Genomic DNA, 12,578 nt, shown 5'->3' with positions numbered 1-12,578 from the left:
AAAGCCGTTCGGATTCCTTAGAATTCATCGTTGGGTCTTGGCCGCACTGATTTTAAAGAATCCGTCAACGGGTTCAACTTAACGCTGAATCCGCGGGACGTCTTTACATTGATATTTATATACTCCCATAATAATTCAGTTTGACGGATTTTTATTCCGTTTGCAGGTTCGGATTCTGAATCCATCGGACAGATTTTAAGTAATAGGAAAAATAAACGGGTCTACCTCTCTGAGGCTGACCCGCAGATTACAGAGACTGGCCAGTCCGCAGCGGATGCGAATGCCATTGAAAATGTTGCCCATCTCTAGGTCCCTGGTTTCTTACCTTCTCGATGATGTAAGACGTTGCTGTAATTAGTAACAATCTCCCAACGAAGGCACAGGTCCACAAAAGGGTGCTGCACCTTAGTACTCCTCTGCTCCCATTTGAAAGAATGGGAATAAAGGGATGTTAAAGTTCAGCACCGTTTTGTGCATCTGGGGCAAAGTGAGCAGTTGGAACCACAACCACTGGGCTTTATACACATCTTGTACCCAGTGACGGATTTCGATTTCTGCGGCCTGTAGGCGGGGGGTGGGCGGCCCTCCTCAGCGTACGACATCACAACGCTGCGTTTTCATGACAACAGACGTCGCGCAGCATGTGCCGCTGCGTTGTCATGACGACGCGACAACACAGGAGAGGGCAGGGTACATTTCAGAAGAGCTGGGACCTCTTAACCATTTTAGTGCTTGCCTGTCCCTACAGTAGCGAAATGGTTAAAATGATTGTGGCAAAATCTACAGCATTATATAATATATTTAAACCCACTAAATGTGTTTATAGTAGTGGTGAAAGCAAGGCAATATCTGGCATTGTCATGCCATTCATATTCTAGGAGAACAAGAAGCCTCATGACCAGTCTCTGACGATTGATAGCAATAGTGCTCCAGTGGCTTGAAGCCAGATAAGCTTTCACTAGACTTCCTACAACTACTCCCAATGACTGTGTCTTCTATTACCCTAACAAAATATGTCTGAGCATCTACATAGAAAGGAAACGGTTCTACTTTAAATAGGGATCCTATAAAACCTGTCGTTTTGAAGCACATCTGTCACCCATATATAATATGGCTTTATGAAAGGGTAGTAGGGTTTAGAATTCAGTGGGTAGGACACAACATATGACTTATTTCACTGGGTTACTTCAGGATCAACTCTGGCTTGGAGCATACCATTAACAGCACATGATGTGCTAATGTCATTAGGCTGTGAAAATGGTGTGCTTACTTATGCCGGACTTTAATTCCACAGTGTTAAATGACATTTCAAATTTTAGGTATGTCTAGACATCCATACTGTACAATAAAGTTGATAATACATTAATCATCCTCAACAACAGGTACTATGCATAATTTATGGTTTACAGGGCTATCTTTTTGATATTTATGATGGATAATGCTCAGTTTTGCCTTCGTGTTAATGCCTTAAATTATACCAAAGGAAAATTAATGAGAAAGTAGATTTATGGCTTTCATTTGTTTGTCAATTCAGAAATTAATTGGGTGTTAATTTCAGCCGTCCCTCATCAGACCGGGTCTTTAGTATGTGTGCATTACTTTGCATTCATTGAATCCTACCTCTCATTTACTGTGGGTCAGTAGCTTTGCATACATTAAAATAGCCCTGCGGCTCATTCCCTTGATTACTTTTTGAACTGCCATGCATTATAAAATTTACGTCTTTCTGTTATAATTATGAAAATTCAGTACAGGAAAATACTGCTTGCACTACAACCATTGTATATTTAATTTGGGACTGGTACGTACGCAGTATACACGTTTTTTTTTACATTTTTCGATACGTTTTGCTTGCCTTGTTTGCTTTAATACAGACCAATGTAAGAGATTATTATGTTTCTATTAATCAATGTTTCTATTAAAAAGACTATGATCTTTTTGTGTATTCATTTCCATTCGGTTTTCTCCTTCTCTTGGCCCTTTTTGTGTTGTAGATGTTACAAGGTATACAGAGTCTTTCGCTACGCGGGATTCTTTTACAGTCGGATTTATTTCCGAAAAGCCCAAGAATAGAGAAAAGATTGCTTGAATTTAATATGGAAACAGTTGCTAACTAAAATTGGATGATTAAAATAAAGCGATGAAATGTTGAAATACTGTTCCATTGCAGTTACACTTTGCTAAAAATAGTTTCGCCAATACTTCTACATTTTAACAGGACAACAGTGGAAAATGTGTTTATGAACAAAACATTAGTCAATGTTGAGTTAAATTAGACCCAGCATTTGCAACATGAGGAGAAGTATATTTTATTTGCTACGTGCGTATCTTCTAAGCAAGTCCTTGAGACGTGTTGTAACACATGCGATTTATTTTATGCAAAGATCATGTTACCAATTTTTTTTTACATATATATGTGGTGTTAACTCGCCCATAACCAGCTGATCATTATCAGAGCAGTTATCAGTCTCCCAGGGGCTTTAATTAGCTGAAGGTTCCGAGATTCAACTACTGGCAGAAATAGGTACCAAAGTTACAGATGAATTTGATAGGTGCAGGACATAAGAAACAGGTTCAGTACCTGCAAAATAGGTAAAGTTGGAATATATGTTAAATATGTACCTTTCTTCTATTGCAGGGGTGCTCAGCTCCAGTCATCGTGTGTGTGTGTTATATATCCAATGATTTTTCCACGTTCAATCCATATTCTTTCAATGATTAGATTTTGATAAGAATAAGGAATAAAAGGAAAAATCAAATAACCCCCCCTCTCCATGGTTGGGATATGTTGCAGAAGTAGTATCTTCTTTACCATATATGCTGACTGTACTTTGGGCCTTGCATTATAAAATGCATTACTTTTCTTCGATGGGGTGTACATTGTCACTTATATAGTAAGCGCTGCAGGCTGGCGGCGCGTGCATCCAAGATCCCCGGTCTGCAGTGAGCTGCAGGGGGAAAGACGCGGGGAGCGCGGCCACGACGTCACCCGGCAGGTTCGCCCTCATTGGCTGAACCGCCGGGGAGCGTGGCCAGCGCTCTATCGTGAGTTATGAGCGCAGATTTCCTGTCTTCAGGGAGATCTGTTCGCACAACGCGGCGGGCAAGGCAGCAAGCGGGCCCGGTCCCTTTGAGGGGCAGGTCTTGTCCTTGAAGCGCCCGCTATGGCGGGTGCTGCAGCAGGCAGCGGGGACCTGGTCTTAAATGGAACGAGCGTGAGCAGAAAGAGAGCAGAAGCCTAAGGCAGAGCGCAGCATGGCCCAGACTCACCCCACCCCACACCGTTTCCTCCTGCTCCCTCCCCTCTTGGTCACCGGTGGCACTTCGGAGGGGGGAGGAGATAAAGGCAGGCAGTAAAGGTCGGGAGATTATGCCACGCCCCTCTGTGTTTTCCCACCCTCCCTCCATCCCCTTTTGGTTAAATTCTGTTTTGTTGCGTTATACTTGTATTGAATATATTTATATTAGAGGTGACTGTTGGGGTTATGTTGCCTCTGTCGCGGCGGCTGGTTGGGGGGTAAGTGCAGGGTAACCCTGCAGACGGGGCTCAGTTACGGTAATGCCTGGTGGTGGCATGGTTGGCGAGTGGGCAGGGCTCATTGTGCTTTGAGTACCTGGGGCCCATCTCGCTTTTGACGTGGGGTCAGCTGAGCGACTGTGACTTGGGACAGTCCTGGTTAGCGGGCCATGATATAAGCGTCATGGGTGGACCACTCTAGCAGGGTTAGCACCTTCCCTTTGCTGTATTTAAATAAAGGCCACGGCCATTGTACCTCCAGACCTTTGTGTGTTTGTGTGTGTGTGGTTTATTTGCAGGATGTTGCAGGTGGACTGGGGGGGTGGGGGTTGGGGTAGCAGCATCACAGGCTCTAAGATCAAGCCCTTACCCCGCACAGCTTAGACGTTAAGCAGTCTATACTAGCGCATTCTACTAATGCCTGATTTTCGGAGAGTCCCTGTACAGTACATTGGTATCTACTCAGATTCTCCCCCCCCCCCCCCCCCGCGTGATCATTCTGCTCACATACTATTGACACGGCTTCCTTGAAAGCAAATATTTGATCCAGAATGCAGCTTCTTGTCGCTTTGATACAGCTTAGTGTTGTGTTAAATTATTCAGAAATAATTAAGGAACATCTTGTGGGGCTATGTTTTGATACAGCGCAGGGTATGGAATATAATTCCCAGCTATCAGAATAACAGTATGACATTAGTACAAATTCATGTGTGTGAAATTGATTTGCCACTGAAAAATACTGTGGTCAAATACCTAATGTTGTTCAGAGTTAATAAGGTTTCTCATTAGTTTTGGCTGACATGACTCTGGATTTAAAGGTGTAGAGAGAAGACATGAAATGCTTAAGAACTGCCTGCGATGATTTGTTGTTCCTATCTCTCCTGCCCTGTATTGTACTAAGCTGTGAAGACATCTTCGGCATGCTGACGAAGATGTAAGTCCCTTTCTGCATGGAGCTGAACTTCGACACTGGGAAACCGCTTCCAAGCGTATTAAACGGCGTTTCCAAGTTCGTACGTCCCGGTGACAGAGCATGTCATGAATGTTTTACATAAATCTGGGAAAGCTTGTGCCATACATTCTTCCTCCGTTATCCCTTTTGGATGCCGGAGGGGCCGCGGCATCAGGACGCCACGACCCATCCCGGCAAATCGTGATCATGGGACCGTGCCTGGGAGCATCCTAATCTGGAAACGGAAGAGAAGATCTCTCCTCAGAACGCGTTGAACGCAATCTCCCCTGGAAAACGGACGCAAAAGAATGGCATGCCATATCTCTGGAGCGCCAGACCCTATGACATAGTGGCAACGTGCAGGCGTACCTAAAGGGTTAAATCCGGGGTCTTAAACTCGGGGTCTCAACTGGCCAGCTTTTATGTGTATCACTGCTTTGGCACAGGTGGCTCAGTCAAAAACTGTGCTGGAACAGGGATATCCATAAAACCTGACTTGTTGGTTGCCCTTGAGGACTGAGTTTGAGACTCCTGGGTTAAATGAATAAACTTTCACTTTACATTTTGTGAACGGCTTTGCGAAAACCCTCAAATTCCATGAAAGTTACTAAAAAAACAAAAAACTGAAAATGTGCCTGACTTTGTGGAGAATCGAATACATTTAAAAAAAATATGTTTTTGCGGGTTGTGGACATTATCCCAGCATTTTGTGTGAGCGTGAATGTGGGCGTCACAATTACTGCTGCGGCCAAGCTTAATCTAAAGCTTGACCGCATTTTTTCTCGTCTTTTTGTTTTCACCGCCGAAATTGGCCGCGCACCAGCCGCATCTTGCGGCTGTTTCTCCAATCAGCGCTAATGGCGCTGAACAAAGGAAGCGCCTGCGGCGCTGGAGAAAAAAAAAGCCAGCGTCTGAACGCATTTGAAAAATAACCGGGAGGCGGCCGCTGCAGACTAAGGGCGGCCGCCACTGTATGTATCATTATGTCTCTAAACTTGAAACTTTCTGAAAGATTTGTCTGTAAAAATAAGTGATTTTGCATAAAAAATACAAATAAACGCAAGGATACTACTAATCTAGCCATTTATAAGACCAGGAAGCAGTGTTTGGAAGGGGAGGTCCCAATAAACATCGTGGCCATGTTCCGGGCGCCGGTGCGCTCCCGTATCCGGGCAGAGTCCGCTGGGATGGCCTCAGAGTTCCCCTCCCAGTGGGTGTCAGGCGGGGTGCTCTGTTCGGTATCCCCCCCTTTGGATGATTTCATACTGACTGTAAATATTTTTGGAACTGAATTCAGAGCAACTGTGCGTTTACGTCCCTTTAATGCTGGCTGCGCCTGCAGTGATAGTACGGGTAGTTTATTCTACTTCCGGTGAATAATTGATCAGTCAAAGTTAATTTAGTTCTGCACAACCTGCCAAACACCCTTTACTGTCCCAAAGACATGAGAGACCTCTTCTTATGTTACTGATACGAGATACTGCTTTTTTTTTTTGTCAACTCCAAGGGGTTAAAATGCTACATAACCTTTTGAGCAGAGAAGTTACATAGCTGGGGTATTGAAGTAGCATAAATGGGATCGCAATGTTATAACTTCTATTTCAATTTTAACGTGAATCGAGGCTTGTAAAAAAATAAATAAAAGTGCCAGCTCTATCCATATTATATGTTCTTGGACAACAGCTAATGACACTGAAGGGTCAATATATGTCTGCTCCTAGAAACTTGCCATTTATCTGCTATTAGGTCAGTGTTAGGCTGCGCTTATAGTGCCGGCGACAGTGAAGCGACGTATCGGCAAATCAAATGCATTGACGCCATCGCGTGCGCTTATAGTAAGCACGGCGCGACGAAGAGACGGATTGGTCGCGATCGCTGGAAGTCATCTCTATTTGATTTTCCAGCAACCGTCGCCTGACCGTCGCGTCGCCAGCACTATAAGCGCAGCCTAACCGTGCAAAAGGTCATTCTGCTCATGTGGGGAAATACTATAACTGGAAGGTGTTTAAGTTTAGTTGAAAATAAATTGCTTTTAAACCAGACGCCAACATCTTTGCTGCGTTCTCGTCATTTTAAACTAATTTTAGCGTCTCGTTAAATTGTTCTCTTTCCACACCTACATTTGTTTTGTGTGCCTTTAGGTGTGAACACCCTATTCGGCCATTGTGTGTTGACATTAAATCTACTATTTGTGTTATCTGTGCTTGAAATGCTGTATCCGGCTTCTAACATCTAAATGTACTGTAAGATTCTAAGAGGAAAGACTGACGCGGCAGTGCCCCTAAGTTTAGATATGGCAGATTCTGACCAGAAAGATTTATTTACATGCATCCTTCTTGTATTTTTATGAACCCTTTCCCTGCTAACGCATCAGACGTTTTTGCAGCAAACGGGTTAATTAATTTACAGTTGCAATTAATATTTATATATTGGATGGGAAAAAGCACCAGATTAATGATTATTAATAATTTATCTCTACACTTTTTATGACCTTTTTTTTCATTATTTAAGATATGTTTCCGTTCTTATTCCGAAGACAGAACTGCGAGCTCAATGACCAATATCTCTGTTTTACTTGTGGGTATATTAGGATTTATACCGAACTAAATAATGAAAGTCACAGCAATTGCACAGTTGCAGTGGTCGGGTGGGGGTTGGAAAGCAGTTTTGTGAGCAGAATTGCAAAGTGCTTAAAAAACAATTGTCAGCAAGAAAAAGAGAAAGTAAGAAGAATTGTAGACAACCCCCACCCCAAAATAACTTGGGTTTGGCCAAGTGGCAGTTCTCTTTCAATGTATGGTCTCCTGTAGAGATGGCATTCATGCACATACACGTATAGATTGATATGTAGGTATTTATCCTGTTAGGTCCAAGCAGACAGACAGAGTTAGGCGTGGTCAGTGTTTCCTGAGAAGGAAACCTTACTACTTACTGTTGAAGTGATCGTTGATCCAATTTTTTTGCACGCCATAATAATCTGAACTGGCTTAGTATCCGAGTTCGAAAATAAAATGTTTAGAGGTGGATAGAAGGATAAGAAAGGGGTTTAAGTAATTATTTTGAGAGTGTATTGGGAAGGGATATAGTCTAAAAGAAGAAAAAACAAAAACACTGCTTTTACTGGATTCTATAAAGGCCCAAAACACTCCAAAGTATGTGTGTAAATCGGAAAGTGAAAGTGTCGTAAGGCGAGTCCCATGTTAATCAACAGCCCCATAGGATTGCATTGTGACACATCAGATATGCCGTCCGTCGTAAAGTGAAATGAGGGATAGCGAGGACCCCCTGTAATCATCATAATCATCTTCAGTCCTTGTCCATCCACTGTAGGATGAAGGCTTCCCCAAAGATCTTCCAGGTCCTGCGGTTACAAGCCGCTCTTCTCCACGTTGCTCTAACAATTTTTCTGGTTTCCTCCTCCCATCTTACTTTTGGTTGTTGTCTTGGTCTTTTAATCTTCCTTGGAATCCAGTTAAGTACCATCTCTGTCCAACGGTGGTCATTTCTTATTGCGATATGTCCGGCCCACTGCCATTTTAATTTTTTCACCCTTGTGATGTCACATACTTTTCTTGTTTGGTTTCGAACCCATTCATTTATTTTTCTGTCTCTTTGGATAATTCCCAGCATACATCTCTCCCTACTTCTTTGCGTTGTCTGAAGCTTCTGAATTGTATACACACACGCTTACACATGTATATCCATATAGCACACGAGTAATGTAGCTTCCGAAACACTTTCACAGTGTAACTTGCAGCTATCGCGATTCTGGTTGAGAAATGGCCAAGAAAGGATCTTGCACTGTACTATCTTTTGGAGATCGAGGGAAATCTGGGCAGTTATTATAGCATTGATGTGGGGTGCAAGAGCAAAATATGCAAAAAAAGCACAGAGCAGCGCACTGCCCAGGGAGACAGGTGAATAAAAATAGAAAAATATTTATTGTCTATCACACATGACAAACAAGGAGGTGCGAACTCTCCTACGCGTTTCACACAACACAGTGCTTTATCATTAGTATGTGGGGTGCAGAATTCTCATGGGGGCTACAGAGTATTTGCCTAAAAAATAAATAATTTCTATAAAAAAGTATACCAGAGATATCTATTTTGTGGTAGTGCCATGGGGCGTGGCCAGATAGAGTTAATGCTATTTCCTATTATTGTTTGGGTGGACCTTTTTGAACTGGCCTGTTTTGTGCAATTCTGGTCTCTGTTTCCCAACCAAGTTGCTCTTTCTCGTCTATCAACAAGGCCCATAATATTCCATGACAAGGAGAAGACTGATTCACAGTGTATTAAATAGGGGCTTCTGTGTCCTGCTTAGGTTTACAGTTGCAGCAGTAATACTGTAACATGGAGTTTTGGAGGTTGCTATTTGTGACTTGGTGGTGTAAAGTCTTACTGGTACTGTACCTACCTACTTATCTTGTACGAAATCGTTTTTCTCCTAAAATATTTGTCTAAAAAAAAGGGGGGAATAAAAATAAGCAAACAAGAAGCTACATTTAGAACTGAAATTTTCTACAATTATAGCTGTTAAACAAAATAAACAGACACAGTTAGTATGAAGCATTCAGGAAAGATAAATTGTATGAAAGGAAATGACAAATGTTTACAGTTTGGGCCTGATTTTAAACAGGGGTTGTATCTTCAAATGTGGTAACTGTTTTAACAGCTGTTTTTTCTTTTCTTTTTTTTACTCGTTTTAGGGTTTTGAGTCATGATGCAAGAATCTGGGGCTGAGACAAAAAGTAACGATTCAGCCATTCAGAATGGAGGAGGCGCTGGTAACCACTTACTAGAGTGCACTCTACGGGAAGCGAGATCAAACGGGGAAACACCTTCTCTTGAAGTAGGCGCTGCTGATTTAGCACATCTCCAACAACACCAGGTACTGTACAGCGTCCCAGGTCCAACGCAGAGCAACCCATGCAATCGCAATGGAATGTGAAATGCATACTTTATTATGTGTTCTGGCGTCCTGTTTTATGCGTTCATCATAGGGAAGGAAAGATCAAAGTCCGTGGCACTGGCCAACAAAACCTGTGTATACTCTTTAATGCTGAAAATGTCTAACTGGCAACCGCTAACGTGGGGTGTGGGGGGGGGGGGATTCTATTTCCAACTGCATTGTTGTTATATCCCAGCAACATTTGTCAAAGAGCAAAATATCTATGAAATTGAGGGAAGGGATTATACGCAAATAACTTCTGATTGGAAGAATCGTGACCTGCAGTCATTACAATGCCGTCCGGTCAAGCACATGGCCATGAAACACCTTTTTCTGCCCATTGTAGGTTTCAATCCCCTACACCCAAGCCCCATTTTTTTTTTGTAGGATGGGAGCCAGGGGGTCCTTGAGCTGCTTCATAAGGCACTTACCGATAAAGGTACCGGTGTTATTTCCTTCTTGTATGTCCCGCGGTATGTGGGCCAATAGGAAGCCACCATGGAAGATGTCGCTGCTTTCTGTTGGCCAGTGGGACGTGGAAGATTAAAAAATCCCCACTGTTTTGTGTTCCCTGGTGGTAGCTTCATTGGCAAGTATCTTGGCGACTGGGACGTTCCCAGAACTAAAAATGGTGCGGTAGCTACTGGTTGCCATCCTGGTGGGGTGTGGGTTAGGAGGAGGAGGGAACTTGGGGGGAAGGTAAGTTTTTAAATACATGAACAACCAAGATTGCTGTTCTATAATTCAGCCATTTTCATAGCAAAAGTACAAATTGTTAATTAACTCCGAACAAAAAATATAATATTATTTCTCATGTAGTGCTGACAGTGTATACTGCTTTGTATGTAAAATGTTGCAGGCCCTGATAAGTCCCTTACAATTTGTTACCTTTAGGGGTAAATGGAGCTAAAGTTACTTACCCAAAGTCACAAGAAGAGCAGGTTCATCGGCATCATAGGCTAGACCAGGGGTGCACAAACTTTCCTCAATGCGCCCCCCTGTCTCCTCTCCCCTCCGGCTCACCCCCACGGGGTCGTGTGATGTCACGTTCCCGTGGCAACGTGACATCACGTGACCCAAATGACGCCAGTTGCCATGGAGACGTGTCGCTGGAACCAAGGTAAGTAAGAAATTTACAGAGGCCTCATGCGATCCCGGCATTTATTTAAAATGCCTTTTGGGGAAGTGCGGGGCCTCTGTAACAGCCACGCCACTCCCCCCACCCACATAATCTCAAGCCCCCCGAATTGCGCACTCCTGGTCTAGACTGTTACCACCAAGCTGCTCCTTCAGTATAAGAGCATGGTGTATGCATTTAGTTACGTTTATTACTTTTCTGCTTCTTGAAGTCTTTATGGCCTCTATTATATGTGTGTGTGTGTGTATACACACACACACACACACACACACACACTCCGTGAGTAAAGGCCTGCAATTCCTGGTGTCACCTCCTTGTGACCTTGGGGAAGTCACTTTATCTCCCTGTGCCTCAGGCACCAAAATCATAGATTGTAAACTCATCTGGGCAGGGACAGTGTCTGTAACATTCCTATGTGCCACGTACCGTGCGCTGTACTGTAAGTGTGAAGTGCTTTTATTCCCATTGAAATAAAGTTATTATTATTAAATATTCTATAATAAGCAGTTAAAACTGTAGAGAATGTGTCACATGATTAAGTGCTTTCCACTTAGCTAATATTGTACTTAAATGGACAAATACATTTTACCAATGTGAATCTAGGCCACATTTTACAATTACAGATTTCAAAAGGCTATCCGTACAATGAAACCGTATTTTCCAAGGTTTTGGAAACACAGGAATTGGCTAAATTAATCTAACTATTAGACCAAACACAATCATAATATATGTCAATAATTGTAATTATATGTTCCAATTGACGTATCCTTCAAATAGGCGAGGGAAGGGATATGTTAATGATCACACATAGCCATAAATAACCTTTTATGTAATATGTCTGACTATCTACAATTAACTAGAAACACAAATCTTAATACTAAATTAAATACAGTACGCTCACACCTTCAATTAGCCATCATAATAAAAATCATAATGTTTGTGTAGGAAAAATATGGAATTTAAAAAATGGAAATCCAAACTCATATAGTAGAGGTATGAATACCATAAGGTTAGTCTGTCTCAACGAGAAATGGATACTATATATCAAACAACACTGAATGAAAAATGACTACAACAAATTGAATGCAAAATTCAAATATAACGTATAAAAACCAGAAATGTGTCCCAAGATAGGTGCTGGTTCTTCAAAAAAGGTTCAGTTGGACCTCCAAGGCAGTGAAGGAATCTCAACAAGAAAAGATAAAAGCACAACCACTATTGTGTATTATTTATTGTGAAAAATATAAATCGACAATAAAAACTGGAGATATCAGCCATAGAATTTGCACATTTGCACATATTCTATGGTTGTTTGTGAGTGCGATACCTCAAGTTTTTAATGTTGCTTTGTAGTTTTTACATTAAATAATACATTATGATGGTGGCACTTTTTATTTTTTTAGACTAGATATACAATTTCTCATACAGCCCTTCCACTAGTTCTCCAATGGGATTAGAAAACATTTATTTATTTATTTTATTTATAAAATGTTTTACCAGGAAGTAATACATTGAGAGTTATCTCTCGTTTTCAAGTATGTCCTGGGCATAGAGTTAAAATGTAGGCGTAGAAGGGTCACAAGCTTATTGCAATATCATTATAGATGCATTTAACGAGTTGCCAATTATTATAGTTCAACATTTTGCAGGCATGTATAACATCTGTACCATATATTTTGACGTTAGATTAACTTCCAAGTGAGGTTCAGTGAGAGAAACTGCATTTAGCTGGGTAAGCAACTAGTGTGAAATTAGCTGAGCAGAGAGTCCGAGAGCCACATCCAGGCAGATACGTGATTCCTGATGAAGCCGTGACCCGGATTGGCGAAACGCGTTGAGTGGGAGTAGCCAGCTTTTACTGAGCACCAGGTAGACGCACTCCCAGGTGCCTGCAAGCCACAGAAGCCGAACCGGAAGTGACGCGGTAACCTTCAGGAAGCGCCGCAGCGGAGCCTGCAATTACCAAAAGCAGGGAGGCCACCGGTTGCAGAAGGTTCCCACGAACGGCGGGTAGTCCA

The 12,578-nt window shown here is 42.3% G+C and overlaps 1 protein-coding gene across 12 annotated transcripts in view; it reads left to right on the top strand.

The window, feature by feature from the left end:
- Positions 1 to 12,578, top strand: part of FOXP1 (forkhead box P1) — a 501,565-nt gene that overhangs the window by 293,455 nt on the left and 195,532 nt on the right. For all 12 annotated transcript variants that reach the window (XM_075574323.1, XM_075574310.1, XM_075574311.1 and 9 more), the window contains one exon: positions 9,181 to 9,362. In XM_075574323.1, the coding sequence (XP_075430438.1) occupies positions 9,192 to 9,362 (171 nt within the window). In that variant the 5' untranslated portion in view covers positions 9,181 to 9,191. The remainder of the gene's footprint in view (positions 1 to 9,180; positions 9,363 to 12,578) is intronic.

Source organism: Ascaphus truei, chromosome 17, assembly GCF_040206685.1.
Source record: "Ascaphus truei isolate aAscTru1 chromosome 17, aAscTru1.hap1, whole genome shotgun sequence".
Taxonomy (NCBI): Eukaryota; Metazoa; Chordata; class Amphibia; order Anura; family Ascaphidae; genus Ascaphus; species Ascaphus truei.
The sequence above is the reverse complement of the archived record's forward strand: the minus strand, read 5'-3'. Positions and strand labels throughout refer to the sequence as shown.